The sequence below is a fragment of the Epinephelus fuscoguttatus genome, linkage group LG23 (genome assembly GCF_011397635.1).
Source record: "Epinephelus fuscoguttatus linkage group LG23, E.fuscoguttatus.final_Chr_v1".
NCBI classification, from domain to species: domain Eukaryota; kingdom Metazoa; phylum Chordata; class Actinopteri; order Perciformes; family Serranidae; genus Epinephelus; species Epinephelus fuscoguttatus.
Genome location: NC_064774.1, coordinates 7,248,272 through 7,272,749, shown reverse-complemented (window position 1 = coordinate 7,272,749; position 24,478 = coordinate 7,248,272). Strand labels below are relative to the sequence as shown.

At 40.0% G+C, this 24,478-nt stretch overlaps 1 protein-coding gene across 1 annotated transcript in view; it reads right to left on the bottom strand.

Moving 5' to 3' along the window:
• Positions 1–24,478, bottom strand: part of trpc5a (transient receptor potential cation channel, subfamily C, member 5a) — a 224,937-nt gene that overhangs the window by 111,246 nt on the left and 89,213 nt on the right. The window contains exons 2-4 of the mRNA XM_049568039.1: positions 18,261–18,302; positions 14,832–14,934; positions 11,700–11,950 (exon numbers count right to left, since the gene is read on the bottom strand). Of these exons, the coding sequence (XP_049423996.1) occupies positions 11,700–11,950; positions 14,832–14,934; positions 18,261–18,293 (387 nt within the window). The 5' untranslated portion in view covers positions 18,294–18,302. The remainder of the gene's footprint in view (positions 1–11,699; positions 11,951–14,831; positions 14,935–18,260; positions 18,303–24,478) is intronic.

Below are 24,478 nucleotides of genomic sequence, written 5' to 3'. Positions count from 1 at the left end.
GATATATTAGAATAAGAGAGTTTAAAGGCTCAGAACAGGAGAGCTGACCATTCTGCAATCATGCTGCTGTGTTTTAGATATTTGGATCCATGTCCCGACCTTTCCAAGCAGACATTGGTTCCCATTCATTCCAACACAATACAAAAATCCATTAGCAGACTCTTGACACTTGTTACAGTATATAATAACTATACCAATGAATGGACATCAGTGGCTGCCTGGAATGAAACGACTAACAAAGAAAAGTAAAATTTACACAATTTGTGTAGTTTTCTGCAGTTAAGAAGCGAAAACTTTAAGTCCAGCATTTTTTTTTTAAAAGTTATATGCAGCAGCCACTGTTTTTCACTGTACATGTCTATGAGTTGTGAATTCCTTTTCCAGTTTACTTAATTTCAATATTTTAGACGATGGAAAAAGTTATACTCTCATATCTTAACAAAAAAAAAAAAAAAAAAAAAGAATATATTTTGTCTATTTTGTCAAGTTTTTTGTATTTTAATTACATCTAATTTAAAGACAGAACTTGGTAAGTAAACCAAAAAAGTATGATTTATGTCGCAAATGTACTGACATGAACAGACTGAAAACGTATGGCAATATAGCTAATAGAATTTACAAAATTTTTATTTTAATGAATGAAATGAAAATAAATAAAATAATAATAATTTAAAAAAAATATAATTAAAACATTTGGTGTATTTCAGCTATGTGTTGAATTTACTTTTTATGTTAGTGATGTCACAACTAAACTTCATTCTGTTTTGCTTGATTTAATTACATGATATTTTAAAGGGTTTTTGTTTGGTTTATGTTAGAATTAGATGACTCAATTGATGGAAATTATGTAAGAAATTGAAATATATAATACTGACATGATAGATCAAACCAGGCTGGGAATCACTTACATGAGATTTGAAGCTGCAAACACACCTCACTCCTGACTGATGATGATGCTAACCTAAATGTGTATTTTTTTTCACTGTTTAAAGGATAATTCAAGATTTTGGAAAATATGCTTATTAGGTTTGTTGCTGAGAGTAAGACGAAACGATTGATGCCACTTTCATGTCTGTATGATCAAAGTTAAAGCTAGCAGCTGGTTAGCTTAGCTTAGCACAAAGACTGCAGGAAACAGCTAGCTAGCTAAAGCTCACTAACATGTTATATCTCATTTGTTTATCTGTACAAAGAGTTCAAAAGAAAAAAAAACCACAACTTTGATTATATGATTGTATGGGAGTTATGTGCCAGATTATTTCTTGTTCAGGTGCAGTAACATCCTCAAGTCTCTTCTGGTTGCCAACAAAAATAGTGACACGTAACGAATTTGTTTGAATTGATTGTTTTGGCGGAGGAGATCTTTTATTTAAAAAAAAAAAAAAAAAGAAATTACCAATCTATCTTTTAAGACCCTCGGCACAAAAAAGTGTTTTGCATTTCTCCTGCATTGTTTACCAACTGTAAACTTGTTGTCGTGACCACCACAGAAGCCCCACCTCTCAAATCATCTGATTTGACAATGAGAAAAAAGATGATGTGGGGTGCGTTTCCGCTTTTTCAACTCAGGGTGTTCCCAGAGCTCCGGAAAAAATGGCGGGCGCCCGGAACACTCAGAACTCCTCGAGTTCTCTCAGAAACACAAGGCGCGTAATCTCTTAAGCTGTCGGCAGCTCTGTGAGAAAGACAACTACAGAGGGGGGTGGGGCTTTGAGGTTGAACGATGCTGCGCTGTAGCCAATCACAATGGAGGGGGCGGGGCCGAGACGTGCAGGTGTCCCCAGGAAATGTGTACCTACAGAAACAGCAAGCTCCGCGTCCATGGCGACCGCTTCACCCATAAAGCCGTCTCGTCAACGTGAAAAACGGACAACAGCACAACTTACAAGCCTTCCACTCCTCATGACAGGAAAAAAAGGGCATTAGCGACAACGTTTTTACCGCCGTTTGGTTCGAGTTGCGGGTAGGAGTGTAACGCTGCGGGCACCGCCGGAAGTGAAGGGGGTGAGCGATCCACAAGGCCCCTGCACTTCTGTTAGTCGAAATACTACCGGGCAGTGCCTCCAGAGTTAAAGCGAGAATTTTTTTTTTTTTTTTTTTTTTTTACCGATGGATTTCCAGATTGCAAGGCGCATCGCAACGCAACAACAGCAAGCAAAAAGCTTCATTCTCGTTAAAATCAATTTCAAAAAGCTGCTGAAACGCTGGCTTTTAAATTGGAGTAATGTAATTGCCTCAGTTTTTAAATTTTAATTATTTGCTTTTACATATCTTTTGGTTACCCTATTGACTTTAATTCATTGATTTTTTTTTATTTTTTATTGTTGTAATATTTCATCTTCCAATTCTTTTTGCCTGTATCGTTTATTTTTGTGTTTATTCATACATTTTGTCTGTATTGTTTCAGTTTTGCTCTGTGAAGCACTTGTGCGAACATGTTCATATGAAAAGGTGGATCATCTCCAAAGAGCTGCTGTCAAATGCACTCCAGTCCAACAACACGACAAATTAAAGCCTTTATAATCTCTACGGAGCTGAATCAACAGCTTTCTAATAAAATTTAACATCACTTTTTATTTATTTTTTTGTGTTTCCACCTCCTCTACATTTTCACACACGATAAATAATGAACGATACAATACATAAAACAAATTAAGGATAACACTTCACTTTAACCTCCTCTACGTAACATTTAAAAGCACTGGATAAACATTTCTGTTTTTAACACATCGCAAGTTGACAGTTTTAGGTGTTTATTTATGCACAGTACTTGTCAACAATTCTAACTTCTCCTATTTTATATAAGCTGTGTTCTCCTGGGCGCCTACAGGAGGAGTTACAGTTGTTGATAAATACATTAATAAACACTTATATCTGTGTACAACCATAAACCATATACTAAATGGTTATATGCAGCTTATAAATGTTTGATACAGGGACTTAAAATAAAGTGTCACTAAACTAAGAATAAAGATTGATATGTGCCTGCATGTCGCAAAACATAAGACGTCTAAATCCTGTGATACAGACACACACTCACACACTCACACTCCAAGACATCAGAAGGAAGGAGTGAGAGGATCGGACTTGAGGAAGAGGAGGGAACGAGGGAGAAGAGGAGAGGAGGGAACACATGTGGACTCTCTTTCATCTCTCAGTGGGAGAACCAGGCAGAGTGCTTCTCCCCGTCCTTCTTATCTTATCTTCGCTCTCTCCGTCTCTGTCTATCTTCTCCTCTGCCTTTCACTCCTCCTCACCTCCTCTGTCTGACTGCCATCTCCTCTCCTCCCTTTACACCACCTCCTCTTCATCGTTCTCTCCCATCTTTCTCCTCGTCCATCCTCCTGCCATCTTTGTTTTTTCTGTCTGCTCCCTCCCCTCATCCCTTTCTCCTCCTTTTCTGCCGCTCCCTCTGTCTCTCCCTCCTCACTGCTGCCAAAAACCTTTTTCCTCATCTGATCTCTCTCCCTCTCTCCTTCTCACTCCCCCTCTCCCTCTTTTTTTTTTTTTTCTCTGGCGTGATAAGGAACGTTAGAGCAGCTGCCACACACACACACACACACACACACACACACACACACACACACACACACACACACTAAGGTAAGTATAAACAAACTCACAGGTAAATGACCTATATAGTTTGTGTGCGGTCGTGTCTTTTCCTTGATGTTTAGTTTGAAAGGATCTGTTTTAAAAGCTTTTATCTTTTGATGCATCATAATGTTCCTGAGTTTCCTGCTGCTGGTGATGAGGACCGTTCAGGATATACTCCCACTACGACTGACCCACATAAGAAGAAAAAATATTTTGCACTCTGCAATATTTCGCGTTGTCACGTTGTTTTTTGTGCTGTACGTTACATCAGCGGTTTTCCAAATCAGAGGCGTGGAGAACCTGTACTCCAACCAGAGGACAGTCAGACCCTGTCCCAAAAGTACAGGCCTTCATTTTTCATTTATTTATTTATTTTCTATAGAAGCCACTATGTCCACCAATGTGATCAAAAAAATGATGAGAAACGTCTAAAAAAGTAACTCAGTATCATTCCTTAATCTTCTGTGATACTGAGTCAATATTTTGTGAAAGTTTCTCATTTTGAGATCATTTCTTTGAGATGCTATTATGTTTAGACACCAACTCATTATATTAAGACACATAGTTTTTACTTTGAGACACTAGCTAGTTCAGCTAACTGAATATGTCAAGATGCTAAGTCATTACTTTGAGATTACTTTGAGACACTAACTCATCATTTCTAAGGACTAAATCATGATTTCGAGAAACTAAGTCAGTTTTTGACAAAGCAAGTGATTACGTTAAGATACCAATTATTTCGAGACACTAAGTCATTATTTTTTAATCACTTGGTCATTATTATGAGACACTATGTCATTATTTCAAGAGACTAGATGTGATTTTGAGAAACTAAGTGATTAATATGAGACACTAAGTCATTATTTTATGACACTAAGTCATCATTTCTGAGACACCAAGTTTTATTTTGAGACACTAAGTCATTATGTTATGACACTAAGTCATCATTTCTGAGACACCAAGTTTTATTTTGAGACACTAAGTCATCATTTCTGAGATAATAAGTCATTATAATGACATAGTGTCTAAAAGTAATGAAGTAGTATCTCAAAGTAATGACTTAGTATCTTAAAATAAAGACTTAGTGTCTCGAAATAATGACTTAGTATCTTATAGACTTAGTGTCTCAAAATAATGAAAAAGTGTCTCAAAGTAATGACTTAGTATCTTAAAGACTAAGTGTCTCAAAATAATGACTTAGTGTCTCAAAATAATGACTTAGTATCTTATAGACTTAGTGTCTCAAAATTACTTAGTGTCTCAAAATAATGAAAAAGTGTCTCAAAGTAATGACTTAGTATCTTAAAGACTAAGTGTCACAAAATAATGACTTAGTGTCTCAAAATAATGACTAAGTATCTTAAGATAAAGTCATAGTGTCTCAAAGTAATGACTTAGTATCTTAAAATAAAGTGTCTCAGAAATGATGACTTATGGTAGGTTCTCAGAAATGATGACTATGTATCTCAAAATAATGACTTATCTTAAAATAAAGTCACAGTGTCTTAAAATGACTTAGTGTCTCAAAATAATGACTATGTATCTCAAAGTAATGACTTAGTGTCTCAGAAATGATGCCTCAGTGTCTCAAAATAATTTTAAGACAGTGTGTCATCATTTCTGAGACACTAAGGGCTCTAGTTTCGCAGACCGGGCGCAGCGGGGGCACAGCGCAAATGCATTCGCCAACTGGGTGTGGCCAGGTGGATTTTGTAAGTTTGGCACACCGTGCGCCCTGGCGCAGCTACTCCTCTTTCCCACCTCCGTCCCTCCTACCTGCGCAAGTCGGAAACAGGGAGGAGAGAAGGTGTGGAGTGGGTTTTACACACATCGCACCAATCAAATGAGCCCCTCTCCTCGCCCTTAAATGCGCTGCACGAAGGTGTAATGAGAGTTTACTCAATTCGCCATGGCAGAAGAGAGCAGCAGCGTCAGACAGCCAAACTTCTCCCAGGAGGAAACTTATGTTTTGGTCCAGGAGGTCCAAGCTCGCAGTGTCTGAATATACGGAACTGCGAGCAGACCTCCACGGGCTGATGATGCAAAGGTAGCCTGGGAGGAGGTCACCACAATTGTAAATCAATGTTGCGTTTCTCTCGTGCGCGCTCTCTCTCTTTCTCTCTCGCAGTCTCACTCTGTTTCTTTTCTTTTGACTTTTCTAAGATGACAGATGCTGAATATATACTCCCTATCTGATGCTGTGGCTGTTTGTGGTTGGCTGAGAGGGATGTGAACTCATTAGTTTGCAGCTGTGTTAATCAAATCAGGTTGGGTTTCCATTACGCGTGCCAAACGTGCCAAACGGTGCCAATCCCCTTTCATCTGACATCAGATGTGACGGGACAGTCGATATAGAGATACATTTATGTGCTGACTGCAGATAGTTGCATTGAATAGTGGTTTTGTGGGTATTTATTGCATCGTTAATGTGCCTGATATTCTGGAAACCTGCCTGTGAAGTTTTGGTGACGTGTGCGCACTGTCCGTCGGTCAGCCAAACTTCGGCTTACACCGGCTGCGCTCCCTCAGCTGACTCAGTGTCTCAAAACAGTGACTTAGTGTCTCAAAATAATGACATAGTATCTCAAAATAATGACTTAGTATCTGAAAGTAATGCCTTAGTATCTTATAGACTTAAGTGTCTCAAAATGACTTAGTGTCTCAAAATTAGTGTCTCAAAGTAATGACTTAGTATCTCAAAGTAATGACTTAGTATCTTATAGACTTAGTGTCTCAAAATAATGACTTAGTCTCTCAGAAATGATGACTTAGTATCTTAAAATAAAGTCATAGTGTCTTAAAATGACTCAGTGTCTCAAAACAATGACATAGTATCTCAAAATAATGACTTAGTATCTTATAGACTTAGTGTCTCAAAATTACAGTGTCTCAAAATAATGACTAAGTATCTCAAAACAATGACTTAGTATCTCAAAGTAATGACTTAGTATCTTATAGACTTAGTGTCTCAAAATAATGACTTAGTGTCTCAAAATAATGACTTAGTATCTCAGAAACAATTACATAGTGTCTCAGAAATTATGACTTAGTGTCTCACAATAATGACTTAGTGTCTCAAAATAATGACTTAGTATCTCAGAAACAATTACATAGTGTCTCAGAAATTATGACTTAGTGTCTCACAATAATGACTTAGTGTCTCAAGATATTTTAAAGAAACTATGTCAACATTTCTGAGACACTAAGTGAGTAATTACTTTGAGCGACTGGATCCAATTAAGAGAAACTAAGTCATTATTCTGAGACACTAAGTTATTATTTTAAGAAACTATGTATTCATTTCTGAGACACTAAGTCACTATTTTGAGACACTGGGTCCAGTTTTGAGAAACTAAGTGATTATTCTGAGACACTAAGTTATTATTTTAAGAATCTATGTATTCATTTCTGAGACACTAAGTCACTATTTTGAGACACTGGGTCCAGTTTTGAGAAACTAAGTGATTATTCTGAGACACTAAGTTGTCATTTTGAGATGTTCCATCATTACTTTGAGGAAGGTTTCTCATTATGTTGAGCCACTAACTGATTCAGACTGAATGTAATTTAAACCCAGCTGTAGTCAGGTCCAGGAGTGGAGTCTGGAAGAGCAGGAACTAAGAAGGCTTACAGACAGCTGCTGCTCAGCACCTGCTTTCTCTCCATATCAACCAAACACAAACCAGCACATGAAGCATTACTAAGGGAACAGTCCTTTTGATGTCATCTTCCTCCTCTCCTCTGTGATGTTTCCCCGTTGTTTCTAAATATGGTCAGAATCTGGCTATTTATTATGAGGTGGGAAGAAACCCACCATGGAGCCGCTGATTTACTGTGAACGCAAATTAACTGCAGACTCCCTCAAAGTTATATAAAGGAAATCAATAAACAGTGAATATGCAGGTTTGTGCTGCGAATTAAGATTTTTGATTCAATTTTCAACTGATTTTCAGTGTTACTGATGATTTTTTTTACAATTCTTTTTTTTAAATACATTAAAATAAAAGATAAACTAAAATGTAATTAAACAAATACAGATTTATATAACAACAGACAAACTGACGTTAACATGCACATTTTATACCCATACATACACTGACAAAAGTGCACATGTGCATCCACACACAGATGAAAACAACCAAAAAATTATCTTCAACTCCAGCAACACACACACACACACACACACACACACACACACTTAATCTTTTTTTTTCCACACACTTCACACATCAAAGGAAAGTGTGAGAGAGAGGCTGCGAAACCTTTTCCTCATCTGCATAGCTCTGTCTCTCTCTCTCTCTCTGTGTAACTACTTCCCTCACGTCCTCTCTCCGTCACTCCTTATGTCCCTCTGTTCTTATTCCTTCCCTCGCTTCTCCTATTTTTATTTGGCTCTGCTTCAGTCTCACCATCTCCCTCTCCGTCTCTTATCTCCTATCACTCATACAACTCTCCTCCTTTTTTTGATTTTTGGGTGCTCAAGGCAAAGACCTTCAGATTTCATCCGTGTTTTATCGCTCCCTTCTGTCCTTCCTTCCCTCCTCTCCTCCTTCCTTGCGTTGCTGCCTCGCTCCTTCCATTTCCATGGTGCTGCCGGTGTAGAAAACTGCATTTGCTCATAGTTAATCATGGAGACGGAGAGGAAGGGGAGGAGGGCAGATGAAAAGGGGAGCGAGGGAGGAGGATGGCGATGAGAGAGGGAGAGAGGGGGAGTCGGATTGAGTCAGATGGAGAGGGACGGCAGAAAGGTCAACAGTTTTGCTCGCCAGGGGAAGATAAAAGGCATCGACTCTACCTGTCAGCTGAGGAAGAGCGAAACACACACATGCACTTCTTAATATAGGCATCACATGTAAACACGCACATGGACAGCTACTTTAACATGTGTATACAATTCTGCACACTTATGCGTCCGACCTCGTGTGCATCTGAGTATTAGTTACGCCGCTGCTGCTACATATGTGAAGCTCTCACACAGCACAACACGCAGTTTACAGTGAGAACAGTTTCAACACCTCCCTATGCAGAGCACTGTTCAGCTATGGCCCCTTTTTGAAGGATATGCAATCACTGTTCCCATGGTGGCAAGTTTACATATATTGGTAAAGTATAGCTATTTAATGCAAGGTTGTTCTGCTGCTTTTTATCTCAACAGCAGCAAAAGACATGGTTCCCATGGTCAATGGAAACCTGGAGGTCATGGGATTTCATAACCACATTTTCCAAGCCTGGAAGACTTATGGAGTTAGTACAAATTTTCATGGAATGATAGCCATCTCATAAAATATTGCTGTGTCACGGTATCACGGCATTATAGAATATAAATTATTATCAATCACAATGACTCAAACAAACATTTTATTACTACAACTGAAATATGAAACCAGTCTTATCAGTAGGGCTGTCATGAGAACCAATATCGATACCAAGACGATGCCAACACGCAAAAAATACGTCGATACCTGTTTTTGTTTTTCGGTACCGTAAGTACCGGATACAACTTTGCCCTCAGCGTGCCGTGTCGATTTCTGTCGGAACTGACGGGGGCAGTATACACGCGTCAGTCTGTGCTGAGGACGAGCGCCAAAGAAAACCGCCTGTGCTCCGTTGTCTTCGCTAGAAACAATGGCTTCTACTTGTGCTGCTGGAGCCACAACACCTCGGCTTGTCGAAAAGTTTTGTAGTAGGAGTCGTGTGTGGAGATATTTTGCATTTGAGGCAAATGAAACCAGTGTGCAAACGTTGCTTCCGAAGTTTCCAGACCAAAGGAGGAGACACTTCAAACTTGGGTAAACGCTTAAAAGACAGACACCCTGACTTGTTTAAAGAATTCAAGGTGAGTGAGTTTCAATTTATCGTCACTTGTGTTATGTTATACTTATCCTGAAATATACGTTACATTATTTGAGTTTGAGAGCCAGCTTGCTACGTTTATAGGTGCAGCTACGAGTACTCGCTAACTTACGTTATAACTTATCCTGTAACAGATGGCTAACGCTACGTGACGTTAGCAATACCGTCTTTGACGTTACTTACAAGCAGTTATTATCGGACTAATTGTCACCATATCCGTAAATTCAAACTACTCTGTAGATGTACACGCATAACGTCATGAGCTGCTTTCTTACAGTCTCTGAGCTTATGTTATTTGAACTGAAACTTTATTTTCTTTTACAGTATCAGTCTGGGGATGATGTTGACCAATAGATGCAGGAGAGCCCGACAACAACACAGCCAAAATTTTTTGAAAGGCACAGAATTTATGACTCAAATTCATTTGAAGCAGTGCAAAACAGTTTTAATAAAGTAGTGAATTTAGAAATATATGAGTTCTTTTTGTCTTTTTTGTGGCTAACAAGCGAAGCTAACAGCTAACAGTCACCGCTACAACTAACAAACTCCACAAATCTATTCAGCAGCTCCACCGTCCACAGTCAGACACACACGGCTGATTATTTATTCATGAATTACAGCTCACAACTCGCACCAACGGCTGACGCCTCACTCTGGTGTGAGTGTTTTTGCTGGCTAGCTAACATCGTGGCACAGACTATTTGCTGGAGTTTACCGGCCTGTCGCTCATGTGGCATTTGAAGATGATTAAAAGCACGGACGTTCTCGGCGTTCAGTGTCAAATAGTCAACCACGAACCTCTTTGTCACATCTTGTCAACAAAAATGAAGCATAAGTTTTGTCTTAGATTTTAATATCAAGATCTATCTTTCGTTCCATTTCGTCAAGTTGTAGTTTTTGTCAATGAAATTAACACTGGGTTAAAGTCAAATTAAAGGCTTTCACGAGGATAAGCTTTAGCGATGACTGGATCTTCAAACTGTATACAAATTTCAATTTCACTGTAAACTGCGAATATTCTATTGCCTCACTTGGAGAAAAACAAAAAATCAGCGTAGCGTCATTTCAGTGCGCTCCAGCAGCACCTTCACCTGCCCCTGGTGTTTTGGATTCTGTAATTGAACTGAAATGCAGTATTCCAGCAATTATCCTTTCTTAAACATCACCACAAATTATTAACATAATCATATTCTAACACTTTACTGAGGATTTTTAGATGCTAATTAAGTAATTTAGCTGCACAATTATCTGTAAATGATAATGAAAGAGTTCAACATTTAAAAATGCTCTCACATCTGAGTGGAGATAATAACAGCGGCTCTCTGGTTTATTCATCAAATATTAATAAACGTGTAATATATTACAGTTCATTTTTAATTGTTATTATTTTATTTATCTTAAAGACTACAGCTGAGCAGACATCTAACACCGCAGGAGGCTGTGATTATTGTCTGTGGCAAATAAAGGGGAGTGAAAAACGACAGAAGAAGACAAAAGGTGAAACGGACGGCACGTGGAAAGAACGAGAAACTAACAGGGAGAAGAGGAGAGAGGGAAAAAAACAGAAAAGTAAAATGAGAAACAGAAACACAGCAAGAACAGATTTGTTCCCATCCTCGTCCAACTGAGAGGCGACCAAAAACCTTCCCACAATCCTCTGCTCTCGGCCAAGGGTTGGTTGCCACGGCAACGCGGAACCTCACAGCCTCAGACGGTCCAGGAATTAATACACAAGAAGAAGTCTCTGTTTTTTTTTCCTCCTCTCTCATCTTTTTCTCCTTCTCTTTATTTTTAAACATCTCCTTGTTCATCTGCACTCCCTCCTGATTTTAAAGCTCTCTTTTTTTTACTTCCTCTCTCTGAATCTCTCCTTCTCGATCCTCCTTAACACCTACACGTTAACTGAACTGTGCAACATGTTCTTTTACTCTCTCTTTCACTCACACACACACACACACACACACACACACACACACAGAAATGAGGCAGGCATGCAGACAAATATAATGTCTGTCTCTAAATCCTATTTCACAGTGTGTCTATAAAACGAGCTGTTTAATTTCCATCCTCTCAGCAGAATGTGGCATGGAGCATTACAATGAATGGATGTACTACTCATTACCACACACACACACACACACACACCACCGCACATTTACTGATGAGTGAATGCAAACACGTGCATGCATGAATGAGTCTGGATACAATGGATTAATATACATCCGCTGAGGACACGTCTGCAAGCACACCTGTTTCTCGCCACTGGGCCTCCTGTGCGACAGCAGCAGCTCCACAGCTCCCACGACCTCCTTCCTGATGGCGTAGAGCAAGGCGTCGCCCGTGTGGATGCCGTGGTCGAGCAGGAGCTCCATGATCTCCAGGTTCTCGTTCTCGATGGCGATGAGGAGCGCGCTGCGGCCCAGCGGGTCCAGGCAGTTCACGTCCATGTTGTAGTAGACCTCCGCCTCCCGGAGGGCATGTTTGACACCCGCATAGTCACCTGGTGGGGCAGAGGGAGAGTGGAGCGGTTAAGGAACAGATGTGGGTTTAAGCGTTTTAGGGCAGTGGTATCCAACTGTTACAGGGGCCAGATTTCTCCTAAAGCGGGATTTATACTAGCGCGGCAGACCTCTAAGTGCTGTAAAGGTGACTTGATTCAAAACACACATTAAACACACATTAAACATGGCTTAATAGAGACAGTTTCAAACACAAGTACACAAATCAGCTTCACTATAACTGGCAGCATTCACAGACAAACACTTGTCTTTATCTGGACACATTTTCCCCACAAATACAACATGCTAACGTTTTTAGCACAAGCCTATGGCATTTTACATTGTATAAATTAGCCTAGTGGCTAGCAACTAGCAGAGATTTCCTCTGCTCATATGAAGCCAGGATAAATCACACACAGGACTTAAAATGTTATTTTTGTGGAGGCTTTATTGTCTTCACAATTCATTGTTTCATATCTGTGAAATTAAAGCTCTATGTCGACACAAACCTTATGCTGTACGTAGGGTGTTTGTTTAACGCAGAAGTATAAATTCCACCTTTGTCATTAATTTAAGGTCCACACAATTTAATTTATTCAGCGTCATACTTGTCTTTGATCATGTCATCAAGTTAGTTTGCTGTCCCTGTTCACTCACTCTACAGCAGGAAATGGCACTTCAAAATAAGAGCCCTGTGCTAGAAATTCACTGTACTTCGATGTTACAAACTTGACATGTTGCAAGACACTTGCGGTCCATTAAGAATATGTCTATTTGGACCGAAACCCACCAGTTAGGAACCACTACTTTAGGGTTTAAGTCCTCACTTATGACCCACTCTCAGTGCGTGGAGGTGTATTTATCTGTAGAAACTTTGCCCTGAAAAGCCAAAAATCACAAATACAGCGAGGCTAAATGCCAAGAAGACAAAGGCTGTTCCAAAACAAGAGTGAATTTGGGGTTGGCTTTGGCGAGCACTGGAGCTGGCCCATTTTCTGTTGGACAAATAGGTGCCTGCAATTAGCTTAGTTAGCTCGCTACAATAATAGCTTTTCCATTGCGACAAATTGAACATTTTTACAATTGACTTATGGCTAAGTCCCGCCCTCAAATGTGATGAGCCAATCACAGTGCGTATAGCCATTCCCATACACTCGGACATTCTCTGCCTGGACGTCCATTGAAATGCATTACAGAAAGTCAGTTTTGTTCGGTTTTATGAGCTTTTTCTGAGATTTGAAGTTTAAAAATGGTCAAACGGTGTGCATGGGGTACATGCAACTCCGACACAAGGTATCCTGAGAGGCTGGGCGACCAGGTGTATTTTTTACCCTTTCTTAAACCACATCTCAACCGAGAAAAGTGTCTCCTTTGGATAAAGTTGTGTGGTAACGTTAGACCATAACATCAACTCAACGTGAATAAGATTAACAATGATGTCTACATCTGTTCTAAGGTAAGTCAACATTGTGTTTGAGGCAACATATTGTCACTTTGCTGGAAAGAAATATAAAGTTATCTTTAACATCTCTAGCTAACGTTAGCTAAAGTTAGCCTAACGTTAGCTCCTAGCTGCGCTGTTCATCATGTCACCTTGTTTGCTGGGAGTTCATTAGCCTATTTTGTTCTAGTTTTGTACTTTGGTGATCGTACATCATTGTTAGCTGTTGTCCAAAGGGCTCTAGTTAAGCTAACGTTAACTTCTGGAGCTTAGCTTCATTAACTTATCTGTAATGGCAGAGATAACAAAGGTTGGCAAACGTTATGCTGAATGATTCAGTGTAAATACTGTAGCACCAAACTAATGGAGAGACACTCTTGGTAGAGATGGTAAAAAGGCCGTTATCCTTTTCTCATATTCTGAGCCAAAAACCTTAACTTCAGTGGCACTTTAACTTGTTGTCTTTGATGGAGACGGTTCACAAGCGTACACTGTGACCTGTAAATTTTGGCTTGTAATTTAAGCTTTTCATCGACCTTCTCAAGAATAAAATGATGAATATATCCCTCCAATGCGTAGTTTAGGCCCTTTTGGTTACTTCTCAATGACATCTGATCGTTATGTCCCCAAAAATCATCAATTGGCTCCTGTGATATGCCGTGTGCTGTGACACCTGCCATAGCGCCAGTCACTGAATGTTGATAGTCTGTCCAAGTGAGTGTAGGGGGGCGTGACTTAGCCATAGGTCAACTGTATCTTCCAGTGTACATACAAGCGGTGTGGAGAAGAGGGACCAAGTCTGAATCTTCAAATATGACCTCTTTGTAATCACCAACATTTGTAAGCTACTCTAATTTAATTCCATATTCCATACAACCCCAAAAATTTAAATTTAAGACATTTTAAGAATTTTTATGAAATACCACAGTGTAAGAAAAATCTGTTACAAGTAAACAGTAAATAGTCCTGTTTAAAAACATTACTTAAGTAAAAGTTACATAAGTATAATCAGGAAAAAGTACTTGAGACATTCACAGTGGAAGCACTTCATGCTAAGAAATGAGGCGGAGCTCATTTTGAACTAATGATTATGATCATTAAGGATGAATCTGCTATTTGTTTTAGATACTTAGCCATTTTTTGCGACATTAATTTGGTTTATATGACTCATAACTAAACAGGAAGAATGTGATTTGAACGTGCTCTTATGCAGAGTGAATTTTTTTTCAGCATCTTGTTCAAGGGCACACTGACAGGACAACAGTCAGCTGTTGCTGTGATAACACCTGTGAACTGTTGGCAGCAGCAGAGTCTGACTGACCAGCTGCTGCCACCATTCAGCCAACACACAGTGTCGACTCAGCATCATTTACGAGGTGAGTGGATCAGCAGGATGGCGGTGTCGAGGGAAATGTTATACTGTTAACAGAGATAAAACACACCTTTCTCCACGGCGGTGAGGTAGGCCCTCTCCTCTGCAGACAGCTCCACCTCAGCCCGGACGATCTGAAGCGGGATGCGGTCGCGGTATGGCGAGTATGTCGCCTAAACAAACACAAACAATAAGAACACAAAACACTTTAAAATACAGAGAATCATGTCTGTTAAAATACAAAAATTCTATTATGGCCTTGTGGTTGTGTGCTTCCACAAACCAGTCAGGTTGCAGTTACAGTTTTCATACATGTCTGTGCAAACATAGATGCTTTACACACCTTCCCCCGACAGCACAGAAGATCTATACAATGAGCACAGTTTAAAAATGGACACGCAAGATCAGTGTCACCAATTCAGTATCTGAGTATCTGAAGTATCTGTTAGACATTTGTGTGAAATTTGTGAAAATCAGAGTTTGAATTCTTGAGATATCTCCAAACAATGCTTTGTGAGGTCACAGTAACCTTGACCTTTGACCTTCAACCATGAAATTCTGATCAGTTCATTCTCGAGTCCAAGTGGAGGTTTTTGACAAATCAGAGAAAGCTCCACCAAGGCCTTGTTGAGATGATGTGCTTAAGAGAATGAGATGGATGCAAGGTCACAGTGATCTTGACCTTAAACCACCAAATTCTAATGAGTTCATTTTTGAGTCCAAGTGGATGTTTTTTTGCCAAATTTTAGAAAAATGCCTCAAGGTCTTCTTGAGGTATTGCATTTACAAAAATGAGACTGACGCAAGGTCACAGTGACCTTGACCATCAAAATCTAATCAGTTCATTGCTGAGTCAAAGAGTCATTTGTGCCAAATTTGAAGAAATTTCCTGAAGCTGTTCTTGAGATATTGCCTTCACAAGAATGAGATGGATGCAAGGTTACAGTGACCTTGACCTTGACCATCAAAATCTAATCCATTCATTGTTGAGTCCAAGAGTCATTTGTGCTTAATTTGAAGAAATTTCCATAAGCAGCTCTTGAGATATCACCTTCCCATGAATGAGGTAGACAAGGTCACAGTTACCTTGACCTTTAACTGCCAAAATCTAATGAGTTCACTATTGAGTCCAAGTGGATGTTTGTGCCAAATTTGAAAGTCCCTCAAGGTGTTTTTCACAAGAATGAAACAGACTAGGTCACAGTGACCTTCGACCACCAAATTCCGATCAGTTCATCCTTGAAACATTTGTGACAAATTTGTGACAAATTCGAAAAAAATTTCTCAAGGCATCTTTAAGATATTGTATTCTCAAGAATGGGATGGATACATAGATCTATGAATAGACAGACAGATGGACAACTTGGAAACATAATGCCTCAAGCCACAACTATCGCCTGCGCTGAGGGCTAAAACATAATCTTAGCTACTGAAGTCAGATTTTTTTCCTTGTTCACTGTTAAAGCACAATAGTAGGTGTCACTTTTTCCACAAATATTGACATGAAGCTAAACTAGTATGATACAGGGATATCGGCACGTCATCGGTATTGGCTAGCAGTGCGGGAAAAAAACGATACAGCATAGTATCGCGATATTTTTGTATGGCAATATCGTATCAACATATGGTATCAAGGTGAGATGAACAGACTGAAAACTTTATCTTATTAGGTAAGACAGATGTTCACACATTTTCCTTTGGGACATAATATAGAGCTGAGAAAAGGTAATAAATCGCAATATATTTTATCGCAATACTCACAACATATCTAAAATTGCAATACTATTGATATATCATAAAAAAAATCCAATATCCTGCATCCCTAGTATGACGCCATAAAAACAAGGCTTTCCTGCAGCTTCAGTGATTTATTAAAAGCTACTGACAGACTTGTTGTATATGTGTAGACTGTCACTATGAAGTCTGGAAACTTCTTTCAGTCTAAATCCTGAGAAAATAGTTCGATGTGACTTCTGTGATGACAGTTACGGAGCGTCTCCGCTCGTGTCAGCAGTTATTATTACACTTTTATTAAATATTACATCAAGTTTCAGGGGAAATTAACGACTGAGGTGGTTGTTTGTACTGTCATCTGGAAGCTACATTAATAACAAGAGGAGATGCGTCAGGATCTGTGTGATTCAGCTCAGCGGGTGACGATGATTGATCAATCACATGGTGATTAGTCAGAGCAGCGATGTCAGAACAAAAAGGAAAGCCTTCAGAGTTTTTAAACGCCTCAGTCAGCCCCAATTAGGCAGGAATCTGTGGGGGAAAACTCATCATTCGGACATACGTCTTATCCATCTGCATTGATTTAACTTTATTTAAACTGTATTAACCGGATCTGTTGAATCAGTGACTCTGTGTCAGTGACTGTGAGCAGACAGGGAGTGGCGTTAAAGACACAGACTGACATTGCCGTCCCCAGAGCCATGTGGCTAAAACTGTAAATATTTGATTCATGGCTGTTTGGTTTGGGGCTTAAACGGGCCTACAAGTCAAATAAATCAGCTGTTTGTTCATTTGCAAAAATCCTCTTTCATATCTGCAGTTTTCATGCAGTGGTGGAGATTTTATTTTATTAGTCAACCTTTCAAAACAGAGTCAACAACATCCATCATTAAGTTACAGCAGAACGAGACACATGAAACAGACTGCTGATGAAAATATAAATTTGGTGTTGAATTAACCTTCAAGTTAAAATGAAAAGCATCAGTGGTGGGAGGTGATTCACTCATGGATGATTTCATCAGTCAGCTGTCAGCACTGACGGACATTTTTGCCTCTGTGTTTAATCTGGTACATCTATCTTTGTGGGGACCAACAGACCGAATTACAAATTTCACTTCCAGTTAGAAAACCTGCAATTGATTACAACCTTGGAGATGTTTAATCTTTTGAATCCTGAGCAAATTAGCATGAGAAGACGGCAGCAAGCTATCAAAGAAGAAATTACCCAAAAAATTTGGCAGGAAATTAGTAAAAAGAGAAAATTAAAAACAAATTAGTTAAAAAAAAGGGGAAAAAATGACCTGAAAAGAGTGCTTGAAATTTTAGTAATTCTGTATCATAATTTTTTAAAAAATGTAATAATAATAATTATTATTATAAATATATATTATTCCTTAGCTTTTTATCTGTTTTTTGTTTTATTTATTTTTTTTTTTATAATTTTCTAAATGTATTTTTTGTTGTTAGCTCTTTGTAGGGCATCTCTTACCAAGTTGCTCACTGCCTTTTTCAGAGTGAAATCGCACCAATTAGTTCAGGGTTCAAAGGTTTAAATACTTGTAAAAGGCATCTGAAAGCAGCACAAGACAGGTGATGTCGCTCCAGGTTTCAAACATTGAAACAAACACCTACCTGACGTTTCAGCTGTGTTTATTTAATGTACACTTTAATGTGCTTTGGTATCATGGTTTATAAACCAAATCTATAGCCACAGGGACTTCATGTCAATCACAACATTGTGTGAATGTGTTTGTGTTTGACTCACCTTCTTGTAGTACAACTGTGTCATGGGATTCATCTGGCCAGTCTGGAAGAAAGACAGAAAGAAAGAAGTGAGAGGTACTAAGGAAGAACAGGAAGAGGAATATCAGCAACACTGCAACACATAAAAGCAAAAGAAGAAAAAAAACTCACAAGAAAGAAATATAGATATTGTTCACTTTAAACATCTCACAAAGTCACGAGAAAGAAAGAAAAATGCTGTGTTTAAACACAACAAAATAATTCAAGATTTGCTCCAATGCCAGCACTCCTTCTCTGAGTCATAACCCAGTCAATCCTGAACAAACAACCACAAATCTGCTCACAATCCCGTCCACCTCTGACTCAGATAGCTTTAGTGCCCCATTTTGAAGCACTATCCATTTTGAGGTGGTGAAACGTTAATGTTTTGTCGTGTAACTGTCCTGCCTTTTTATTTTATTTTCTGTTGGCTTGGCTGACAGACAGACAGCTAGCCATGTTAATATGCAGAAACCTAGCACCCACTATCCATCCTCCGGTCTCCACTGGTTAGCTAACGTGAGCCTTGGTCACTCAGTGTCATGAAGGAGCTAGCTAGCAGCACCGATCATTTACAGAAGTCACCAGGTTGCCCCTTGCGAGTAAGCAGAGTCATTTTGAGCTGTAAACCCCCTTTAGCATTGTTAACTATGTTAGCGCCACTAGCCGTGTTGTCACTGCTAATGGTGCTAACAGAACTAACAGTGAGCTTAAGGGGATTTATGGCCCAAAATGGTGCCGCTTGCTTACCAGGCAACCTGGGGGGAGACTGAAAGGTGAGCACAATGTTTCCACAGCAAAGCTGTCGGGTGGAGACTGCGTTACTAGCGGTGATTGCCAAACAAGTGGTGTGCAGCATGGTAAAATGAAGAGTAGCAGAATTAACCGGCTGACATTCGTAACCACTCCAAGATATTCGCAAGTGTTAACTGATTAACATTTGAGCGCTGATATTCCTAATCCTAGCGCAATGCAAGTGTGTAGTAAGCATTTCAAAACCTCAAAGTCAAAATGTCCTCATAAAAACAATGTCCCTGTAAGTCAGGATAATCACATGACCTTCTGTGGATTATACAGACTACACTGTACAGTGTTTCTGAAAAAGCGCATTGCTGTTGAGTTTTTTATCTTCCTTTTTTTCAAATGTTATTTTCCAGTGCTGTGAGTACACAAACAAACTCCCACTGGTTGAAATCCCAGCAGCGAACATCTCAGAATCATGGCAAATGAAACCCAAACTGTCTGCATGACTAGATAGATACCACTATAGGGTGAGCAGGAAACTTTTTTTTTTTTTTTTATGTCAGTAAAGCTTAAAATTTAGACAAGTGAACTGTGAACGTCCTTATCTGTGTTGCTGCATGATTACACAGAGGAATGATAAACAACAATAATGAATTTTCGCTCAAATCTGAGGTGGGCCTGAGTAAAATCTTAATATAACATTTCCAGAGTTCTTAAAGTAAACTTAAAGACTGCATATTTTTACTTGACTAAAGACCAGTAAGAACGCAGTCTGACATTTGAAGACTCGCAGAGAACCAGCAGACAGCAGGAGCACAGTAAGTGTACTTCCAGCACAGATAAAACCCTGCAGCCTGAACCTGAACTGACACAGTGCGAGACAGTGATGGACGGGTGGACAGTTGAAGCAGTGCAGATTAGTGACTCTACATACATTCAGCACAATATACAGCATACAGACCAAGGATAAGCCTCATCCCACAGTGTAAGACGCTCTAGTCTTGTTAATACATGTAATCCCCATGAACCGCTGCCTCCTGGAGAATGTTTAGAAGCTCTGCCTGTTTGCACCTTTGTGTTTATTTGTGTAGGTTTTATCATGTCGACTTATTGCACTGTAATTGCCCCACGTTTGTTTATTTTGGGAGTAAGCGTTGTAGACAGATGATGCATTTTGACTGCTTTACATTTACCTACGCAGTGTGGGATTAATTTTCCAGCAGTGGGGAGCCGACAGTGTGAATCCAAATGAAATCAATAGTAGCGTAGGGTAGGAGAAAAGTTAATAGCACTTATTACAAAGGTTAGCAACACCTTCTTTAAATACTACTGATACAAACGTTAATAATGTAGATATTCTGAAGTCTGCTACTTCAAATATCAGAATATTAAACAGTTTACGAATTGAACTGTCAAAGCAATATTTGCATCAATGGTAAAAAGACACTAAAAGGTTTGATTATATTCTTTTACACGATGCCTCTGTTTGTGAGCAGACCGCTGGCTGCTCACCATGCACAAAATCACGCTGATGATGACAAATATGCCACACACACAGTCACAGATGTGGGTTAGGATTCGGTCTGACACTGTAAATTGAATCTATTATTGCAGCTGTGATACAGATCTGTTTTTCAACAGGGCTGCTCGAGGAGCGGGAAGCAGAGACCATACATAGACCACCAAATACACATCCACAGTCAGTCACGTATAACGTGGCCTGGAATTTCAACCAAGCTGTTGTATCATCATGCAACACTGCGGTAAAGATGGACAAACAACCTTGCTGTAGTGATGGGCAAAGCAGTTCTTTAGATGTTACTGAATCACTAGAATCAGTTCATTAAAAAGATTTGTTCAAAAGATTCGTGATTGTGTTCATGTGGCTTGACTCCTGGCTACATTAGCCGTTAGCTTGGAGAAAACAGTCCTTATGAAAGTGTATTGCTGAGAGGAAATGATCTGAATCACTCAGGGATCGGGGTTATGTCGTTCACTTAGTGATTCGTTCACCGAGGGATTCATTCACGGAGTGATTCGTCACGCGGAAGGTAGTCCCTCCCTGCACCCTGGCTGCCTCACGACTCACGAGTGATTCATCGTTTGCACGGACCGAATTGGCAGTTCCACTCCCGGCCTGCACGCTCGCTGCTGAGCTCAACTGAACTGAGAAATGAACGAATCAGTTCTGGAAGTGATTCAGTTCAGTACGTTCACTCAACAGATTCATTCTTTTGAACGATTCGTTCGCAAACGACACAACACTACCCTGCTGCTAATTAATGAAGGGGGCATTAGAGCTGACCTTACATTTTTGGTAATTTGGATCTTAATACTGCACCTGAAATAACGAAGAACTAGAATCACTGCCATGTGGTTGTATGCCTCCATGAACCAAATAAGTTGCACTTACAGTTACAGACATGCATGTCTGTGAAAGACATGCATGTCTGTGAAAACATGGATACATGGCACAAGGTGAACAACCAAGAGTGTCACCAGTTCAGTATGTGACCAAACGTCTCCCCTTGTGTTTCTGAAATATGATGCTGAGTCACGGCCAGAAGTGTTTTTGCAGAACATGATGATGTCACAGTGAAGTTGACCTTTGACCTTTTTTGATATAAAATGTCACCACTTCATTCTTTTATCCTGTTAGACATTTGTGTGAAATTTTGTCTTTGTTAGCATATGCATTCTTGAGTTATGGCCAAAATGTATTATGTGAGGTCGCAGTGACCTTGACCTTTGACTACCAGATTCTAATCAGTTCATTCTTAAGTCAAAGTGGATGTTAATGCCAGATTTGAAAAAAAATCCCTCACAGTGTCCTTGAAATATCTCGTTCACAAGAAAGAGATAGATGAGGCCACAGTGACCTTGACCTTGACCCTTGACCACGAAAATCTAGTCACTTTGTCTTTGAGTCCAATTGGAAGTTTGTGCCAAATTTGAAGAAATTCCCTCTAGGAGTTCTTGAGATATCACATTCACAAAAATAATGTCACGGTGACCTTGACCTTTACCCGTGACCACATGTATGGCGGGATAGACAGACAATTCAGAAACACAATGCCTCCGGCCATGGAGGCACAAAAACACTGCAACTTAAGCCAACACGTGCAACATACAGTGTATACACAGCATAAATGAACACGCTGGAAACACAGAAAACACAAGCAGACAGTGAAAATGTGCAAGTCATACACAACAAAATGGCTCAAAGTTACAATGCAACAAAAGTTTCCAGCAGACTCTAAAAACAAGGTGACGCACTCATTAATCCTTTGGTGTTGGAAAATGAACACCATTTTAGTTTTAACATTCTGGGGGCCAGACTCTGATATCACTCGAGATACCAACCTGTCATTATTCTTGTGATTTATCTAACTGCATTTGCTTCCTTTAAAGTTGCACTATGTTAAAGGCAGATCCATCAGCATTTTTTGTGGGTTATATATATTATGCGCTTGATATCCTACTGTGTCTGCTGCTGGTGTTTCAGGACACCACAAGCAACAATGGGATGTCAACAAAAGCACGTGGTTAGACTAAAGGGTAGTTCACATTAGACGATTTTCACCCTGATTTTGCGTCGCGGAGACCATTGTAATCTTTTGGGTGTTCATACCTAGTGACATGTGTTTCCGTCAGCGGGAGTGTCGCCAACTGCGTTACGACCTGTGTGTGCACACCACAAGATTTCTCCACCGAGCCCTCACCGACAGAGCCCCAGATAACGCAGTGACGTCACCAAACTACGTTTTTTAACTTGGAGACAACACTTAACTTATTACGGATATATATTGAGGAAGGTGACGTTTAGAGGGCAAGCCCAAATAAGCAACTCCACTTTAGAAACAAGCCCAAAGTCGCGGCTAATAAGCAGACCTGGCAACCCTGTGGCTTCTCCTCCTCACATTTCTTTCGTCCTCCTGAGTGCTGACATGGGACATATCCCACCTCTCATTGGCTGAGGCTCTTTGTCAGTCGTGTCAGACTTCTCCAGTTTTCTAGCACGCCAGATATCCAGTCCCAGTCGCAGATGAGGGGGCGACTTGCTCATAGGCTACATGAGGACTCGTCATGGCAGACTATCTGCCAACTCACCTCCAACCCAAGTTGGCTCTCAAGATCCTCTGCAACGTCAAAATCGTGGTGAAAATGGTGTAATGTGAACGCGGCTTGAGGCAACAAAAGCGCGTGGCTATCATGGTGGGATGTCAACAAAACCATGTGGATAGTAGGGTTGGGTACCGTTCATAATTGAACCGATACAGTACCGTTATCTGGAATTTGGTACCTGTACCAAACGGTACCTTATTTCGGTACTTTTTAAAGTCTAAACTTCTCAGTTTCAACATTTTATTGAGAACATTTAGGAACAGTGCTGCACGTTAACGTTTGTCTGCACATTTTTTTTTACCGACGTGAATCGGTACCAAGTACAAAAAGTACCGAGTTTCGGTACCCAACTCTAGTGGATAGGTTAAGAAAGTAACTTAATGGTTTGGATCAACATTCATACAGGAAGTAAGGTCAAAGTCTGGGGTTTGCTGCAGCCTTCCACCAGCTCGTATATTACGTTGTTACTGACAGTGCTTCCAACTGACGCTGTTCTACGGTATATCATGCAGGAGCTAGCGGTGCCATCTGGATGACCGGTGGCGTATCATAACACTGCAAAAGGTTCCGTCTGGCCGCATTACAAACTGATGACACCTGGCAGTGTAGCATACCACCATGAAAGGTGGCTTGTGCCGTCGGCGTCTGGGTCCGAAATCACAGACAAAGCAGCAGTATTTGATGACTTCAGAATGAGAACTAAGGCAGCGTCCACAGCAGTACAATGCTGGTAAATAATCAGACAGGATTAGATAATAAGATAAATAATAGGCAAGGACACCACCAAGGTCAGACATTTATGGATATTTGTTGAGACTGTTAGAAAGTGGCTAAACTAATCATGCGACAAAATGCATCAGGATCTGCCTCCTTCAGCAAACGACTGTTAGGATCATTACAAATGTGCTCTGTATTTTTGTTTCTGATCACAGACTGTGAATCTAAACCCTTCAGTTGTCTGAGGAGTATATGCACAAATCACATGTAGCCAAATGAGTTCCCCCGCTGCTTCCTTACAGTCAAAAAGCTTTAATGAAGCTGAAAAGAACAAGAAATCTTCAGCTGTGACACTCGGCCCCCAGCTGAAGTGTTGTTGGTATTTAAAATCTGCGTCCTCGTCAAGAACCCTAAACCTTTAAAATACTCAAAAGGCCACAAACACACTGCAGCTAAACACACTTGTGGCTCCTCATCCTGTCAAGTTCAAACACAGTTGGCTTGTAAAGAAGAGTGACAAATCACTGGCAGAGAGATACAGATCCTGAATCCTAAATCTGAGCGTGCACCCACTAAGCCCGCTGAAACAGAAATCCCTATCTCTGCTGGCAGATA